At 42.3% G+C, this 20,486-nt stretch overlaps 1 protein-coding gene across 1 annotated transcript in view; it reads right to left on the minus strand.

The window, feature by feature from the left end:
* The window catches only part of HAPLN1 (hyaluronan and proteoglycan link protein 1), a 354,395-nt gene that overhangs the window by 52,646 nt on the left and 281,263 nt on the right, over positions 1–20,486 (minus strand). Inside the window, exon 4 of the mRNA XM_078675330.1 lies at positions 16,911–17,213. Coding sequence (XP_078531456.1) covers positions 16,911–17,213 — 303 coding nt within the window. The remainder of the gene's footprint in view (positions 1–16,910; positions 17,214–20,486) is intronic.

Raw genomic sequence — 20,486 nt, forward strand, 5'->3', positions numbered from 1 at the left:
TAATATTAAAAGGTATGAAGAGATGGGATTTTTCTAGCTCAGAGATCTCTTTTAGGATAACCTTTTCAAATGTCACAATCTCTCTCGGTATCATGCTGGCTGCCGGAGAGAAGGTCGAAGGTGGTCTAAAAGGTGTAACAGTGGTTTTTGGCTCAGAGGGATTAAGTTCGAAGTAAGAACGTAGTCTTAACTTACGAAAGAAGGTCATCAATTCAGATTGTAGGTCCAGGAAATTGGGGTATTTAGCAGGGACAAAAGATAGTCCTCTTTGGAGAAGTGACGACTCACAGTCAGTGAGTACGTGGTTCGAAATATTAAAAATGGGTATCAGGTTGTGGGCACAGTCAGGAGTTACCATTGGTAAAACTTGTGTCTCGTCTGGCGTTCCCCAGGGGGATTCTGCCATCTCTGTTGATGTTTTACCTTGCCTCTCTTTTGGGGTTCTGAGTTGCCTCTGGATAAAAAATGAGAGGGGTTGCGTTGATTGCCACTAGTTCCTTCACCTGTATCCGAACTGTCAGATGAGTCAGCTGACGAGTCCGTGAATCCAACCACTGTGTTCCTTTTATTAAAACGTCCCCAAGGTCTAGGGGTCTGCTGGTGTGGATTAAAGTTGCGATTGAGATAGAAATCCTTTTGCAGATAGGGGTAGGTGCGCTCCAAGGAAAAGAATTTAATGTCCTTCTTTACCTTGTTAGATTTTTTATTCTGTTCTATCCGGTGAAATTCGGCAACTGTTTTATCAATTTTCTCCAAAAGGGACTTTGCATCAACAATAGTTTTGTCGTCTATGATTTGTTTCTCCAAATCCTTAATAATTTCGTCAAGTTTTTTCAATTCCTCAATAGCGGTGTCAATCCCAAGTACTAACCAGTGGCGAGAGCAGGTAGTACCAATCCCGCTAAACCCTGTGATGTATTTGGGGTTGTCAGTAAACACACCTGGGATGTTTCTCACCTGTAAGCCAAGGGGTATAGTGTTAGACTTGAGATACTGCGTCAGCATGAGCATCATCAGTTCTAGGCGTGCATGTTTTTTCTTATATTTCTCTAATTCATCTGGTAAGCTGGTGGTACCTGTTGGGGATGGTGCATCAGGGGTGTCAAACAAGGAGGGGCCTGCACAGATTTTGTTTATGTACTCAATGGAGTATAGGGGTGCTGGGTCAGACATAACAAGGGGAGGGGGAAGGTACACACCTGTAGGTACCGGAGAGCAGGGGCCACTTAGGAGAAGTGGAGGGAACGGAAACCCTTGCAATCAACTGATTGCGCAAAGTGAGTTTAATAACAACAAGGGACCCCAAATTAGTCTGCAGGGACCATGGGGAGCATACTTTTGAACAACAACAGCGGTCCCAAACATAAGGAATATCGCGAGGATAAAATATAGACAGAGTCAATCTATATTTTTAGGACAGACATGTCCAGCCGGACAGGGGTCTTCCAGAGATTTTACTCAAAATTTATGTATTGAAATCACATAAAAATACCATCCAACAATCAACCAGAGTGGACCACAAGCCTGTGTCCAGTACTGACAGAGCGAGTACAAGAGGTGATGTAGACAGCAGAGAAGGGCTTTGTAAGGCGAAACAACGTTACTCTATCAACAGTACAATTGTACAGAGTATAACATACATGCACTAGACATTTCAGTAGTAATCACAATTAAGTTCAAGTGCATAAAAGGTCGACGGCGTTTCGGACCCCTATAAAATATCAGGGACCATCATCAGGACAAATACAATGAAAAGCCTTAGGTTAATTAAGCCTCTAAATGCCTAAAGAGGGGAGAGAAAGGAGATATTCAAAACATATACATGGACAATAAAATCTGTAACATGGTGACATGGGTGAGACCAGTGAGCAACGAGGTACCGGTCAATTGTGTCACGTGGACTATAGTGCTGGTGGTGTACACTAATAGCTGTGATCCGGATGAGGGAGAATTACTTATGACAGTGATAGTGTCCAGTGGGGCCAGGGTAGCAGTCATGATCGAAATATTGCCGCAGTGACGCAGTAATGGCGTGACATCGAGTGAAAGTGATTTGTAATTGGGCAAGACGCGTGATCGTGAGAGAACAGCCGGCGCAGTTTAAGTTCAAAAGGCAGCCGTAATTGCAGTCATGATCGTAATAATACCGTAGTGACTAATTCAGACCAGTGAAGACGATTTCCAGTTGCGCATGGCGCGTGGCGCGTGATCGTGAAGAAGCGTGAAGGGGCATACGGCGCGGATTATGTTAAGGGCTTACCGAGTCGCCTCGTTAGAAAGAGGCTGGCTCCTCGGGCAGAAGAGTACATAAACAAAATCTGTGCAGGCCCCTCCTTGTTTGACACCCCTGATGCACCATCACCAACAGGTAACACCAGCTTACCAGATGAATTAGAGAAATATAAGAAAAAACATGCACGCCTAGAACTGATGATGCTCATGCTGACGCAGTATCTCAAGTCTAACACTATACCCCTTGGCTTACAGGTGAGAAACATCCCAGGTGTGTTTACTGACAACCCCAAATACATCACAGGGTTTAGCGGGATTGGTACTACCTGCTCTCGCCACTGGTTAGTACTTGGGATTGACACCGCTATTGAGGAATTGAAAAAACTTGACGAAATTATTAAGGATTTGGAGAAACAAATCATAGACGACAAAACTATTGTTGATGGAAGGTCCCTTTTGGAGAAAATTGATAAAACAGTTGCCGAATTTCACCGGATAGAACAGAATAAAAAATCTAACAAGGTAAAGAAGGACATTAAATTCTTTTCCTTGGAGCGCACCTACCCCTATCTGCAAAAGGATTTCTATCTCAATCGCAACTTTAATCCACACCAGCAGACCCCTAGACCTTGGGGACGTTTTAATAAAAGGAACACAGTGGTTGGATTCACGGACTCGTCAGCTGACTCATCTGATAGTTCGGATACAGGTGAAGGAACTAGTGGCAATCAACGCAACCCCTCTCATTTTTTATCCAGAGGCAACTCAGAACCCCAAAAGAGAGGCAAGGTAAAACAACAACAGAGATGGCAGAATCCCCCTGGGGAACGCCAGACGAGACACAAGTTTTACCAATGGTAACTCCTGACTGTGCCCACAACCTGATACCCATTTTTAATATTTCGAACCACGTACTCACTGACTGTGAGTCGTCACTTCTCCAAAGAGGACTATCTTTTGTCCCTGCTAAATACCCCAATTTCCTGGACCTACAATCTGAATTGATGACCTTCTTTCGTAAGTTAAGACTACGTTCTTACTTCGAACTTAATCCCTCTGAGCCAAAAACCACTGTTACACCTTTTAGACCACCTTCAACCTTCTCTCCGGCAGCCAGCATGATACCGAGAGAGATTGTGACATTTGAAAAGGTTATCCTAAAAGAGATCTCTGAGCTAGAAAAATCCCATCTCTTCATACCTTTTAATATTACTATTGAAGAGAAAAATGCCATCTCAACCTTGAAGAATAACAACCAGCTCGTAGTTAAACCTGCTGATAAGGGTGGTGGGATTGTCCTACAAGACATTGGAAATTATAAAGATGAACTATTGCGTCAGGTTTCCAACACTGATCATTATTGCAGGTTACCCTGCAATCCAACAAAGGAACTACAGACTCTCATCAGGCAGGTGACTACTGATGCGATGTCAAAGGGCATTATCAGCCAACATGAGTTTAATTTTCTCAACACTTCCAACCCCAGAATACCGGTGATATACACCTTACCGAAGATCCACAAAAGATTGGATAACCCCCCCGGTAGACCCATCGTCTCGGGCTGTGGTTCAGTTCTTGAACCACTGGGCCTCTATGTCAACTATTTCCTAAGAGACTTTGTATCAACAACCCAGTGTTATATTAGGGATAGTATGCATATGATAAATATCATAGAAAACCACGCTTTTGACCCTAACACTGAGACTCTATGTACATTAGACGTCGAGTCTCTGTACACCAATATACCACAGAGGGACTCCCTGTTGGTGATGGAGAGCATTCTCAACACCCGACCCAGCCCCCATAGAGTTCCGACGATATTTATCATCCAACTCTTAGAAATCTGCCTTACCCAAAACTTCTTTATGTATGACTCACAGTACTACCAACAAGTACGTGGGACATCTATGGGGGCTGTCTTTGCTCCCACTCTGGCGATTCTTTACATGGATTGGCTAGAGACGAATACCATCCTGTGTCCCACAAATCCCTTTCATCAAGGATTGAAAAATTGGAAGAGGTATATAGATGATATTTTTTTGATCTGGGTCGGCACTATCGCTGAACTAGAGGGGCTCCTGCACTGGCTGAACCATAATTGCAATGGTCTCACCTTCACAATCTCTCACAACCAAAGTAGCATTTCTTTCCTTGACTTAAATTATCAACATCACGAGGGCACCCTATACACCTCCCTTTTCCGTAAACCCACGGAGAGAAACACACTGCTACGATATGACAGCTGTCACCCCAGGGCTCTGAGGGACAGTCTGCCATACTCCCAGTTCCTGAGATTGAGAAGGAACTGTTACAAAAAGGAAGACTATTTCTGTGAAGCTAACATACTATCGAGCAAACTGCGGTTTAGAGGATATCCCAGGCGCCTCATCAAGAATTCTATGAAGAGAGCTTGGTATTGTCCACGGGAAACCCTCCTGGAACCAAAACCCAAAAAGGCCACTGATAAATTGGTTTGTGTGACTACATATTCCCCAGTTTCCAGCAGGGTGAGACAATGTGTCAAAAAGAACTGGCACATTTTAAACTCAGGGGTACTAAATTGGGACACTCCTTTGTTTGCCTTTAAGAAAAACAAAAATCTTAAGGACCAATTGGTTAGGGCTGCGTTACCATCCAGTAGAAATGTAACTCTCCACGACCACTGGCAATTACCTCCACTTCTTGGGCATGCCCGGTGCGGGTCATGTGTTGTATGTGAGTTTTCAATTGATGGTAAGGAATTTGTGTTTAACAATGCAAGAAATACCCGTAAAACATTTACCAACTGTAATAGTCAGAATGTTGTGTATGCCATCATCTGCCCATGCAACCTGATATACGTGGGTCAAACAAAACAGAAGGTTAAACTGAGGATTTCCCAACACCGCAGCCGCATCAGGTGTAAAACACCCAACGCCCCTTTGGTGGAACATTTTGTGGAGAAGGGACACTCCGAGAATGACATCCACTGGACTGTGATCGCACAAATCATCATCTCACCCAGGGGTGGTGATCTGACACGCCTCTTGAACAGAGAGGAACTGAAATGGATTTTAAAGACTGACAGTCTGAACTCGGGGCTCAACGTTCAAGATGAATGGACTGCCCTTATCTGACATCCCGGGTCTGTGGTCAGACTTGGTTCCGTAGTACTTTGATTTATGAATTTGCCTGTACTTCAATAATTATGTGCCTCTATGAAGCAATCAATAAGGCCTGGATGCTGTGGTCAGTCCACTGTTAAAATGCATATAATGTATGTCAGTTGTATTGTTTCTCTCTCAAACGCGCCTGTTCCCTTAAGCATGCCTGCACTTCGCATCACTGTTCCCCTCACAACCACTGCCCTAAGATGGCGCCCATGTGTGTCCGTCTTTTATTTCTATGCCCGACCCTTGGACCAATCCGGTGCAAGTATATTAGACATTGGATGCCTCGCTTGGTGGACGCCAGATAATCATGCATGCCGACTAACCCGGTAAGTGAATCTCTCCACCCTCCCTCCCGCACCGAGGTTATTATTCCACATAGTACTGATGCGTACCTCCTTTCTACCAGGTATCCTGGCCAGCCGACGGAATCCACATTGTCCGCGGCCGCCGCGACCCGATTCTGGTGAGTTTATGAGCTCTTAGACAGAGCCTCCGTGGCTCGTTACTTTTAGATACCGCGCCTTGCTCGCAACTGACCCTTTCACTCTTGCAGGGTTATCGCGTGCAAATCTTCTGCCCGAGGAGCCAGCCTCTTTCTAACGAGGCGACTCGGTAAGCCCTTAACACAATCCGCGCCGTATGCCCCTTCACGCTTCTTCACGATCACGCGCCACGCGCCATGCGCAACTGGAAATCGTCTTCACTGGTCTGAATTAGTCACTACGGTATTATTACGATCATGACTGCAATTACGGCTGCCTTTTGAACTTAAACTGCGCCGGCTGTTCTCTCACGATCACGCGTCTTGCCCAATTACAAATCACTTTCACTCGATGTCACGCCATTACTGCGTCACTGCGGCAATATTTCGATCATGACTGCTACCCTGGCCCCACTGGACACTATCACTGTCATAAGTAATTCTCCCTCATCCGGATCACAGCTATTAGTGTACACCACCAGCACTATAGTCCACGTGACACAATTGACCGGTACCTCGTCGCTCACTGGTCTCACCCATGTCACCATGTTACAGATTTTATTGTCCATGTATATGTTTTGAATATCTCCTTTCTCTCCCCTCTTTAGGCATTTAGAGGCTTAATTAACCTAAGGCTTTTCATTGTATTTGTCCTGATGATGGTCCCTGATATTTTATAGGGGTCCGAAACGCCGTCGACCTTTTATGCACTTGAACTTAATTGTGATTACTACTGAAATGTCTAGTGCATGTATGTTATACTCTGTACAATTGTACTGTTGATAGAGTAACGTTGTTTCGCCTTACAAAGCCCTTCTCTGCTGTCTACATCACCTCTTGTACTCGCTCTGTCAGTACTGGACACAGGCTTGTGGTCCACTCTGGTTGATTGTTGGATGGTATTTTTATGTGATTTCAATACATAAATTTTGAGTAAAATCTCTGGAAGACCCTTGGGAAAACTTGAGCTCACTGTTGTTTTGCCAATCATATACCGACTTGTGCCTAACCATATTATTTAAAAAGCTGTGACAAGCCACTATACAAATGTATATGTTTATATAGTACTCCCTGTCCTACATGTTCCCAGGCACTAGTGTTTTAACTGTCAGTTATCATCTTGCATCTGCATAAGAGGAATAAAAAGATGATTGAGCTCTGCAGGCTCCAACACAACTCTCACAGCAAATGCATACCTTACGGGGCTCACTAATAACATATTTAGAAAATATATTTGATATACCTAATGTTTGAGCTATAACTAGTTCTTACAGTTTACACTCCTCTCTTTATTTATTTTAGAGCAAGGAGGGGAAGGGGGCACTGATTGCACTATATTATTGCTAGTGCTGCACCCACCTCCAAAATGCATATTCTTTATAATTTAAGAATATAGAAAAATGATGGAATTATAGGAATCGACCAGTTTAATGTGGCCATTCAAAAGCAAGATTCAACTTCATAGTGATATTTATCTGGACTGAGAGGACATCTGCCTAGTTCGTTAGACAGATTTCCTGCATTCTCTATCTTTTCCCTTAGGTGTAGATAAGGAACTAACTGAGAAGTGGACAGTGAACATTTAATGGGGAAGTTTTATTCAATACAGATGTGCAGTGTTAACATCTGGAGTTGTTTTACCAGAGGATTCTGTCATTACAAGAAAAGAAAATATAACTCCTAATGGAAAAGGGGCAGGTTTACACCAGCCAAATGTTTGAACTTGTTTAGCAGCCACAGAATCACAACAATGTTTGGACATTTCACAATTTCCATAGAACTGAACAAGTTCAGAAAAAATCACGTTTGTGGATCAGCACCAAGCAAAATAAAAACTTAATAAAAGCGAGTACACATTGAAAACGTGTATGTTTCCTTTAAAATCTCTAACTTTCTTAATGAAAGAGAAATAAACGCGAGTGAGAATGAGTTAATTCGTATCTGATTTAGTCGTCCATCGGCTAGGCATATTTACAAAGCCGTTTGCACGTGAAAATTAACCTGACATGTTTAAATGGCATGAATTATAAGAGCAAACTGTTTTGTGTTGAAAAAAAATGAGAATTTACGTTCGTAAATCTATATACTCCTACCTCAGTACCTCAGTATGTTGCAAGATTATTGAGATACAATCTGATATCAGTTGTCCTTCCATGGGGTATAACTTGGTCAGTTTGTGCACAGAAGTTGAGGATTCACAAATGTTTTTCAGGTCAACGGCACTCCTGAAACTTTTCAAGATTTGCACTTGTGAATATGATTGTAGGGTGAGTATGGGATGGAACATGCCTAAACTAGGTGGTGGTGCACTATAAGGGGTATACCCCTTGCACAAATATTTTCCTCGAAAAAAGAAGACAAAATATAAAAAATTGGCAGATGCTACACTGGCATTACATGGCATTTTGAGACTGTGTACAATGATGGGTCCCCAAAAAAATCCTGTTTTACGGCTTTTTACCATTTTTTAAAACAATTTGCAAATCAAATCCAAAGACATCTTGATATCTCAAACTTTAAGGCTATACAATTTCTGACATCACTCAAATTGTAACATATTTTTGGGTTCATGTATTTGGAACATCATTTCTACAACAAGCATGCATCACAATTCCATACATATTCATAAAGCAGCAAAGTGGCAAAGTCCTAGCTTTTTACTTCCTGCTTTTTTATATCCCTTCATATCATCCTATGTACCAATAACTTATTATTTTGGGCCAGATGCATCAAGGGGAATCTTTGTCTAGGGGAAAAAGTGTTCATACAAATGGTTCTTTGTTTCTTGAACTAGAACGTCAAACCCTCCTTTTCGCTTTCATTATGGCATTCTTCAATGCTATAAGCATACACATTTCTCCAGCTATTATTGTACTAGACTATATCACCCACACCCCCCTGCACTTCATTGTTATCTATCTGTAAAGATGATTGACATGGTCCGTTGTACAGTGCATTTTCAGAGAGAAGCTTGGTTTTCTTCTGACTTAAGACCCTATTTATAAATCGGTGGTATGTATACTCTGTCGTAACAGCAGTGGAGCATACATACCACCAACATGAAGGTCCGCCTGCCCAATTTAAACACAAGCCTACCTTCAGTTGTGCAGAAGCAGAGACTACTCTGTTTCTTCCATGGCCAAATTTCTCAGACAGCCCTGGGGAGTAAGGGCCGTCGGAGAAATGGCTACATGTCCACCCACCCGCTTAATTTGGATGGGTGGACATGTAGTAATCTTTTAATGTTTCCACAGCAAGGTAAAAACTTGGTGGTAAGGAACAGTAAAATCATTACAGGGGAGCATTATACTTTTTCTTTTTAAAAGAAAAATGTAATATTCTGTGCTACAGAGCTGTGTCCTTCTGATTTAGCCCTGTAGAAGTGAGTGAAATGCACTGCCAGGAACTGCCGGTATGGCAGTTCCTGGCAATGCTTTTATAAATGACTGCCTGCCTGGCAGGCATGTATATATCTGGCGGGCAATCCTTCCTCCAAGGCAATGGGATAATTTACTCTGTTGCCTTGACGGAACGACAGGACGTCGGCCACGATTGAAATCAGACCCTCAGCCTTCACTGGTTAATTATTCGCCGCAAAGGTGTATGTATGCCTCTGTGCTAGAGCTAATGGTATCAAGTTGTACATGCGAATATACCCCTTTGATCTTTTTGTGCACCCATACAAAGTATATATTTTTTACACATTCAGTGCAATGTATTGACGTAAATCCTGTAGCAATATAAAACATTACAGCCAGAAGATATAATGAGAAAATATCGAGATATTTTCATTTATTTTAACAAATCTGCTCAATTTACTACTGTATATGTCAAGTGAAAAAACAAGAATCCAGGAACACTAATCATGGAAATATTGCCTTAAATACCTGGAGCCGGACAATACCAAATATTTGAGTATTTCTTTATAATAGTCTACACAATCAATTATGTAATAATAACGCAAATGACAACATTTTGGCACAGTCACTGTTTATGGTGCGCTCTTTCATTTGATGGCAGAGCTCAATCTCAGGACTAATTGGTGTTGCAGGGATTCTGCTCTGCAACAGAACTATGCTTGGGACCAAAGAATATCCGTATGTAGGGACTGAGGGGCATATTACCAACAACTAGCGATAATTTTTGTCTCTAACTTGTTTAGAGACAAAAATTATCGCCGCACATCGGCGATTTTTATCGCAGATAAACCTTGCTATTAGCAAGGTTTATCGCAAATGCGATAAAAAACGGCCGCAATGCATGAATATCGCTGAAAAGTCAGCGATATTCATGCATTATCGAGCAAATGCTCTTAGCCATGTTATCCACCTCCCATTGGATAACATGGTGAAGAACTGCTCAGGGCAGGTGTTAGCTTTTGGAGATATTCGCGCTTAGCGCGAATATCTCCAAAAGTTGGTAATAGGAGATAGCGATGTTAGCGACTGTTTCCAGTCGCTAACATCTTGGCACGCCCACTTTGCATGTCATTAGTGATAAATATCACTGACATGCAAAGCGGGGCCCAGGATGGTCGCTATCTCCTATTAGCTGTCACTAACTGGTGTTAGCGACAGCTTGGTAATAGGGAGATAATTTTATCTCCGCTTTCTTGGCTTTTAAAGCCAAAAAAGCGGAGATAAACCCCCTTGATAATATACCCCTGAGTTACCATACTACATCAATATCCATGAACTCCAGTCTGCTAGCTATAGTGCCACACGTGTACTCCTAACCTTACCCGAGTAACAAGTGTATTAGCACCCCAGGACAAAACACTCTCGACCCTTTCAGGGAACACGATAACAGGACACACCCTATCGCTCTCTCACTTGTATTTGTTCACAATAAAATAACGAGGAAACCCAAAGGAAGTTTAGAGTAATTATTTAAACTATTGTGGTCTGAAATGCAGTATTCGTTCCACGAATAGAAAACAAATGTGTACTAAAAATACTGTTAGCAAGATTAATAAATCATACACCTTGAAAAGCCCTGTCATTATATAGGATAGAGTAGCCTAAACCTCTCTCCCCTGCTACTAAAGCTGAATGATTTTATATATACACACACATACATATATATATATATATATATATATATTTATTTATTTAAGACATTTGTATAGCGCGGCTGTCACCTTACAGGCATCCTGGCGCTGAGATATCTGATATATATATGTCTGGGAATAGTGGCAGGCCCCACACCTTAGCATACACAGATGGACACTCTACATCTCAGCAGATGCAGTGATCTTGTATCAGAACTCTTGTTCCATGTGTGTGTGTTTGGCTCCTGTGTCATCTATATGACAAGATATGAAATAACAAGGGACATTGTTGTTTGACCTTGCCTATGATTTTCAGACCAAATCCCAGGAAAAGAACAGAGCACGAAAATATATACAGGTTCCGAATAAAAGTACAATGTGGCACAAAAGCCAGCGTGTTTATAAAGTAACACGTGCAAAAGAAAATGAGGCCTATAGTGTGCATGGTTAGGCTAACATAGGGAAACCTACAATGGGTCGTGCTATAAACACACAACATTGGAAAGTATAACAACTATTTATTTGTCTAATTCAGTACAACCTAAGGGATGTATTTGTGCAAACCAAATTCCCTTATCCTTGCAGGGTAAGCAACAGAGCACTCTGAACATGATGTTAGATTTGTAGCACTTGTTACTTCAAAACATGGCAAATCCCTCTACCCTCCTTCACTTAGGAACATATCCCTCCCAAGACTTGACCTCGTACTTTGTCCCTCTAGGTCTCCTGAGCTTATGACTAGCAGATATGTATGGGCTTTCTGGGGGTTTAGGCTGACAAAAGACAATAAACTGAGTGCAGTGCATTTCACAATTTTGGAAAGCAGGTGCAAGCAAAATGCTAGTTAAGTGTGCCTGTCTTATAGTCACAGATATCAAACCTGGACTGCACTGAAACACATCAGAACCATACTTTCTAACATCAATACTTCCTTGGATTTCTATTGTTTGGTGACAAACCTCGTTCACCTCGATTGTCTGTCTGGAAGATTGCAGTGAAGATGATGTTTCAGTTTGCAATAAAAATATTGTGGGATAAAAGTAGTGAAAATATTTCGAAAACCAAAAAAAGGTAGTATCAAAAATGTTGTCTACTGAAAATATAGAATGAAAAAAGTTATGGCTGCACAAGAACTCAGAAAAAGCTGTCCCTTCTGTTCAAATCGCTTTGTGTGACACATATAGCCCTTCATGGAACTGGCCCTGAATACTTACAGAATAAAATGTGATGGTATTCTCCCAATAGATGTTTGCGCTCAGCTTCATCTAGGACTATGGTAGTGTCTACGATTCATAAAGCTTCTTGGGGAGGTAGAAGCTTTATACATGCCATGGCTATACTGTGGAATCAACTGCCACTGAATCTCAGGTCTCAGCTGAACCTGATTAGTTTTAGAAAACAGCTAGAAACCTAGATCTTCTCCTCCCCATGCCAATATTTTCCTTCCTTTTTTGTCTTTTGCTTTGGTGACTCTTGCTGTTCTGTCGCTAGCGGCAAGTCACCCTTTGGGCAATTGTTGCGCTTTATAAACTTAATCTAATCTACTCTAACCTTATAGGGCAAAGCTAAGTGAATTGAGAACAGGGTCAAGGACCATCCTTCTGCTTAAGTAGAAAGGTTCATTTGCAGTGACGTTTTTAGGATCCAAGGAAGGGTAGTGTTAGGGATAGTTTGGGGTGGGTAGGGTTCAGGGATTTAGCCTTATGGGAAAGCAAGGGGCTTTTAGAGATTTTATTAAAAATTTTATCTAGTATGAACCTAGCCGAACAGCATTAGTGCACTTTATATGAGCATCAGATAACATTACACAATGTCAGTTTTTTTTATATTCACAGGGAGATTACTTGATTTGCCTAGAATCAGAGGATCTTGAGCTAATGCCAGGATGGATGGCAGCTCTGGCGATTAGGGTAGGATTCAGGGGTTGTTGTCTTTTTTAGGATTCCGGGAAGGTTATCCTTAAGGTGTGGTTTGGGATTTTGTTGGTTTGGAAATGGGAAGCATGAAAAAGAAGAAAGGTTTTTTATGGTTACTAGAAGTATAGTGTTAAGTGTAGTAAAGTATTTGTCGCGTTCACTGAATAGTGGAGTTAAGGGGTGGTAAGGGGTTACTGGAGTTCAGAGGAGTGCAGCGTTAAGGGGCATGAAAGAATTTTAGGGTACAGGGAAGAGTGTGTAAAGAAGTTGTAAGGGGTTGGAGGTTAGGGGTGGTAGTGTTGTGGGCTAGTTAGGAGCTTATAGGGACGAGAAGCATTCATTGTCACTGAGGAATTATTATGGTACAGTTAGATAAATTAACCAATGCTTCTAAAAAAAACAACTTGTAAAATTCAACATTTGTGGAATTGTCATCTATAATAACAAAGGACAGAACATCATTACAAAAATAATTTCACCTCAAATTTAATGTAGTTAACTTTATTATATACAGCTAATATTTGTCATTTTTTTAGCCATTTACCAAAACAGCAATTATCTCCAGAATCCCTCATGCAGAAACGTTTCTCATGAGTGTAGGGGCACCAGACATGTATATGTTAAATATCGGTTCAGAGGCGATAAACTGGATGACTTGCATTCTGTAAATTTTGAAAGCAGTTACAACCTAAGTCCCATTTTAGAACACCTGTCTTTGATCACGGACATCACACCTGAGCTGTATGGAAACAATCCTGAATCATATATTTTTTATATCTACATTTCATAAAGTTTTTATCACTGGCTGCCAGCCTGCGGTTCCCCTGCTTGGCTGGTCAGGAGAATGAGGTGATAAAGACATTTGTTACATTTTACACATTTGTCCCACAAGTCTTCCACGCACAGTAACATATCACTGACAAGATGTGACTCAGATATGTGTTCCCTAGGTTCTCCGAGTATAGGTTATCAGACGTAGGTGGATTTTTTATGGGGTTGAGCAGCGATCGCCACACTATACATCAGCAATATATTTCATGGAGGAATGCCTGCACAATTTTCATCACAGGGTCCACATATGTTCAGTAGAACCTTCTAATGCCAAATATTACTGAAAACTAAAGAAATGTGGGAATCCATAGTGATATGGTTTGAATGAATGCCAGTGCTTTTCATTACCTGTAATCCCCTGAAAATATTAAAGAAAAAGCAAAAAAATCAAAATTCTTCCCTGTTCTGTGGCAGAAAACTCCAGAAAGCAGATTTCCTAAGGATGTGTCCATAAGCAAAGCAACTCAAAGTTTGACAAGGGTATTTACTGCCCAGTCCAAAATGTATTTTGCACTGAAAAGGTTCTGTTTTCTCACTGCAATAACACATTTCCACTTCTTTCCATCATTTATGTCAGGGGGTGGGGGGGATAACTGAGGTCATTATTGGTGCAGATCAGTGTAAATACTAATAGGTTTTCATTCAAAGCCCAATCTACTAAAAAAGCCCGACTGAGCTTTGTGTCAAAACCTAATTCCTCCTTGAAGCCATCTTTAACTGGAGGAAATGTGTTTATTCCTTCCATAAACAAAACATACACTGCATATGTGCTGCAGTGCACAGCAAGCATTTAATGCATTGGATTCTGTTGAGCTTGTCTAATCATAGTAATTTCTACTGGAAGGCTATGATTTCAGGTGCAAGTGCTATGCTTCACAACGCAACTCACGTATGCACCGGCAGGGAGAAGTGAAAACTGTTGACATTGTAGTGACTTCACACAGTCACATAATTGACCTTTTTGCTGTTCCCTACACATTCTAGACTTTTCAATCACAGAGATGTGCGAAAATATTTTTCTTAACAAAAGTTTGACCTGTGCAGGTAGTTTTGGAGAAAATAAAACAGGGGCATCCTTGCAAGCGACTCCACCGAGTTCACCTTCAGGGGTCTAGAATTCTTAAATGTTTGTGGTTGCATTATTTTCCTAGGTGCTCGATGACTCCAGCCAAAACAAGTGTTGATGTGCCCCAATGTGGAGCCACATCCATGTTCCTTGCTCTGGCAGAAATGTGCTTGTGTCTGTGCCCCAGAAAAGAGTTGGGCACAATTTCAATTTTTCTGAGGATAAGAAAAAACCCAAACTGCATTGGTGCTCTTCACTAAGGATTCAGACTTGTAAATGTTTGCGAGCCAGTAAAAATCTGGGCTCTTTTTAGGCTTTACTGAGACTATGAAAATACCCAAATAGCTTCTGGGCTCCGTGCTGGCACAGACACACAGCCTCATTGTCTCCCAACTCTTTGGGAGAAGACGTATGGGGAAAAAAGGTGTGGTCTGCAACTGAATCAGGAAGGAAGTCTGAATCATGATGGGAGGGGCTAGGAACAATTTAAGTCCAACCCATTACAACTCCAATCTGTGGTAGTGGTTGAGGTAGGCAGGTCCTCCGTCGTGTTGGGCTTGTGTGAGGAGCTTGAAGGTGATTCTTTAGTTGACTGGGAGTCAGTGGAGGTCTCTCAGGTGGCTGGTTATGTGACGTGGCAGGGGATATTGGGGATGAATCTGGCGGAGGCGTTCTGAATATTCTGCAGTTTCTAGAGGAGTTTCTGGGTGATTCCAGCATAGATTGTGTTGCCATAGTCGATTCTGCTTCTAATGAGTGTGTAGGTGACCATCTTTTTGGACTCTGTGGGGATCCACTTGAAAATCTTTCGGAGCAGGGGCAGTGTGTGGAAGTAGGATGAGGAGACGACTTTGATCTGGTGGCTCATGGTGACCGAGGAGTCCAGGTTGATGCCGAGGTTCCGTGAGTGTTCTGTGGGTGTGGCAGGGTTCCAAGCGATTTGGGCCACTGGGAGTCATTCCAGGCAAAGGGGGTGGAGCCCAATATGAGGACTTCAGTCTTCTCTGAATTGAGCATGAGGCTGCTGGTTTTCATCCAGGTGGCCACAGCTGCACTTGACCCTTCGCGTAGTTCCACCAACCAGCTTGATCCCTGGATGGACCTGCAAGAGTCTAGGTAATCTGTCACATGCCCATCTGATACCTGTGTATAATATCACTAGTGGCATCACACGTATATTAATGAGCAACCTAGACTTTAGCACAGGCCCACCTTATTCTGGAGCTTTAGCCTTAGCTCACAACTTCCTTCTCCCCAACGCAGTTAGTCCCCTTTGGAGCAGACACACAAATTGTAATTGTAATTTAAAAAAACAGCCACCAGGGATGGGGGTTTGGATTTCACCTATTGACATATATAGGTCATTTAGGGCATCCTGCGAACACCTTTTGATGATGTATATTTACATCCATAGGGCAGTGAAATGGTTAGAACATGTTTACGATTTTTTTGTGCCCCCACCCATGGATCAGATTCTCAAATCATTTTCCTTGAGAAACATCCTTCATACTAAATTTTTAAAAAAAGGTGTGCTTCTAACAACATTTCAAAATCATAATCTGCACTTAGGATGGTGGAAATTCGAACAATTTTGCATTTTTGAAATGTGATAGGTGGGCAGAAAAAGGTGTGAGGGACAGCAATGAAAACAGCTTAGAAAAACAACATGCTCAAAATTCTAGTAGTATTGAAAAACACCTACCATAGCACCTAGAAATTTACACTTGATGTGCAAATGAATAACTATATTTTTAACCTGAAATGGACATAAAATAATCTCCAAATGTCATGGAGTTTAGACAAAAAAGTATTTCTACATTGGAAGAAATTATTTTGTTGTGTGTAACACAAGCAAAACACTAAATATTCAACTATACATTTCTCCCTACCTTACTCATGCAGATATTTCACCACTGGAAACCCTGCATGTGTAAATGTCGACAAGGAGTACTCTGGGAAATCTATGAAGTTTGGTTTCATGAGTGGCAAGTAGCTGTTTATTAACCCAAACATGTTGAATGTCTAATTTCTAGAAATAGATCACTGACATTGTTTTTGCAAGGCTTTGCTTATGCGGCCTCAAAGAATCAAATTTGACTTATGTGCATTATTTTTTGCTCACTCTAAACACTTAATTTCTTTAAACATAAAATGAAACAAATTATATTAAAATCATCATTACCTTTAAAGTTTGATGTAAAACAGAAAACATCATATCTGCTTTTATCTTTGTCCCGATAACCATAATTCCTGACACCTGGGACGGTGTTTCTACCACCACATGGTTCTCGTGGATTGGTGATGGGATACTGCACAGATCCATCGCTGAGCCAGCCTGCATTGCACCAGTCTAATCCCGACCTCCAGGCATCATAAAGTTGGTCAAATGAGGCAATGATAGAGTCTTGATCATGACAAGCCTGCTGCGCCTCATGGAAGTTCAGGTTGTATCGTCCAAGTCGAGGAAAGTAAGGGTAAACAACACCTGGAATATTATGAAAATCATAAAAATTATATATGGTTATGAACAGCAGTAAACACAAGAGGGCAGAGAAAATAAAATAAAAGGTAAATTACATTTACAAATAACTTGCCATACTTTACTCAGAGGTTATTGCTGTTCCATGCTGTTTTTTAATGCAAAGTATATCTCTGCTGTATGATGATGCGTACATTTATATTTTTGTACTATAAGCCTCCTTACCCTACTAATCTGCATGCCCCATGGCAATTGTTGCCCCAGTGTCTGTCCACCCACAAACTCGAAATTGGCATTACAATTGCACCCCTGGCCTCCAGCCGCAGAACACTGCTGGACTTGGAAAGGACAGAAGAATAACTGCACCTGCTGTACCTGTTGAGCCTGTGCCAACCCCGGCTTCCATTGCGGCTTCCTGTTGGCTCAACGACTACAGCTTTGAGTGAAAAGCAATGATTTACAAACCTTTTATAAAACATTTAAAACTTTTTGGAGTCCTCCTGATTTTGCCGAATTCGTTTTTGTTGGCTTTAGGACGGCTAACCAGTGTTAAAGTGATTGTGCTCTCTCCTTTAAACATGGTGAAATTGGCTTACACCCATTTGAAACATTTAATTTTCTTATGAGTCCCTAGTAAAGTGGTATTGCAAGTACCCAGGGTCTGTAAAATAAATTCTAATAGTGGGTCTACGGAACTGATTGTGCCACCCACTTAAGTATCCTTTTAAAACATGTCCCAGACCTGCCATTGCAGCCTGTGCCTGCAGTTTAAACAGCCATTTCAAACTTGCAAACCTATGTCCTGGTTGTTAAAAACTCCTAAAATGTTTTTTACTACTGTGAGGTCTACCTCTCTCATAGAATAACATTGGATTACCTTATTACATTCAATAATTGATAACTTTAAATTGGGCGTCAGTAGGAAAGTCGAGTTTGGTATCTAAAGAATTGCAAGTTGAAAACCCTTTTAATGGTAAAGTTGGATGTTAAATCCCACTTCTGAAAATGCCACTTTTAGAAATGTTTTATTTTCTTGTCCCAACCATTTGGTGGCCGCATCCTGGGTCACATGACTAAACATAGCTGGCAGTTGGTCTTTGTGTATTAATGTTAGACAGTGAGACAAAGGATAATAATGTGTTGGCAGGATGGGCAGTCTCTGTCAGTATAAGGGGGAAGAGCTTTCCCCTACCACTCTTGCACATCCCAAAAACTCTGTCTCAGCACACTCACACAGGGATTAACACCAGTCTATTGTGCCCCCAGACACGCTGGGGGCAGGGCAAGAAGACAGTAAATTCCAGACACCTCTGTAGGGGAAGGACCTTAGAAGCTGCTCCCACTTCAAAGTGTGCACCAGGTATAAATAGTGGACCTTCAGACTCAACTCTTCAGTACACTTCTGGGCCTGTGGAAGACGCACAAGAAGGGCTGCTGTGCTGCTCTTCTACAAGAACTGCTTTTCTGCCCTGCTACTCTTCTGTCCTGTGGCCTGAGTGAAAAGGACTGGACTATCTTGAACCCAGGACCACCAGAGTGAATCCAAAGGCTAGTAGGCCAGCTTTCTGAACAAAGTCTGAGGGAAAGAAAAGACTCCAACCATCTTGAACCCTGCACCTAGACTCTGCCTGCTGTGAGTCCTAACCCCCCAAATGATGGCTCTCCAGTCCTGGACCCATGAAAGTGGAGTTAAAGGTGCTCTGCAACACCACGAAGGTCTATTTAGATTTGACACAGTGCTACGCTAATCCAGCGCAGCTCTTTGCAGTGTCTAAACGGAACAGACACAACACAACGCAGCCTCGATGCAAGCTCACATTGCAGCTTGTACAATTCACCAGAACCGTCACTGTGCAATGCATCCTCGATGCATAACCTGCAGCATCTCATCAGAAATGACTCAGCACAATGCAGCCTCGATGCAAGCCCACAATGCAGGATCAGAACTGCCACTGTGCAATGTGTCTCTGACTTGAGCCTTCTATCACTCCTCGGAACTGCCGCTGTGTGACGCAATGCTCCACAACCCTGTCTTAAGGTACATTTCTCAGTGGGACTAGTTTGGTCCCTTTTTTGTGCTCATGCTCCATTGCAATTGGTCTGAACTTGTGACTTTATCCCGGCCCAAAGCGACCAGATAACCACAGTTATTAAGCACAATTTTTACCCAAACTTTTAAAATTGCGGAGGAACATGGCGGCTGCAGGCTAGCGGTCGCGATACCCTGCTCTAGCTCACACGGGCGTTCTTAACCGGGATCTCTCGGATGAGGGCTAAACTAAGGAGGCTCTTGTTTTTTATTTCTTTTTGAGCGTATATCACCGCTGCGCTGTCTTCGCATGTAAAAGACATTTATTTTCAGCTTTTGCACTTTTTCACGGAGTTGCAGTAATTTACTGAAAACCCTCTATGTTTGGGCTCGCTGGGGGTGTGTCATGTTTGAGTCCCTACCCGGCGGTAACTTACGTGTTGTCGACCCAGTCAACCTCCCACACTCTAATTGCTTCTGCTTCTGTTTCTGCGTCGGCTCCCTGGAGGTGGAACCGAGCCGCCCTGGAGTGCAGACGAGAAAGGCGGGCTCGTTCTCTCCGAAGGGACACTGTAGTGGCAGCTGCAGGACCGGGGGGAGATAACCTGCAAACAGAGGCGGCGAACCGAGGCAGAGACAAGGACAACTCCGCGCAGGATTTTCCACAGCGCAAGGAGGCGAAAGGCTGTGGGAGAGACATTCTTCTAACGAACAAGGTGAAGGGGTTACAGAGAGCGGGGGTGGAGGAGGTGGTTGCTAAACAGTTGGAGGCTGGGATTTTGTTACACCCTAGCTTGGAACCTGAGAGTGAAATAAATGCAACGATTACAAAGCAAGCTATAACCCCCGCAAATAATTTGTATTCTCTCAGGAGCAGAGCTATTACTCACTGTAAACAAGTAACAAATCTGACACCTACAATACCCAGAAAAGGCCGTAGGGGTAAAACATCAGCTAAAGTACGGAGCACAGTAAACAAACAAGGGAGGTTAATTCCAGAAAAACCTAACTTTATCCCAGTACTGGAGACTTCCCAGGCATCCGAGCAGGAGTTTCAAGATACTAATGCTGAGACATCGACCTGGACTAGCGGTGCTTTAAAACCCACGCTTCCCAAGCCCTCTTCATACCTCTCAGCAGAAGCCAAGCCCAAACGTTCTAAGAGGTCTAATAAAAAAAAAATCAGTGTTAGACCCGGGCACAAAGATAACACCTTCTTTGCGCTCTTACTTTAAAGTGGTTCCCCAGGT

This window comes from Lissotriton helveticus, chromosome 2_1 (assembly GCF_964261635.1).
Source record: "Lissotriton helveticus chromosome 2_1, aLisHel1.1, whole genome shotgun sequence".
In the NCBI taxonomy this organism is placed as follows: Eukaryota; Metazoa; Chordata; class Amphibia; order Caudata; family Salamandridae; genus Lissotriton; species Lissotriton helveticus.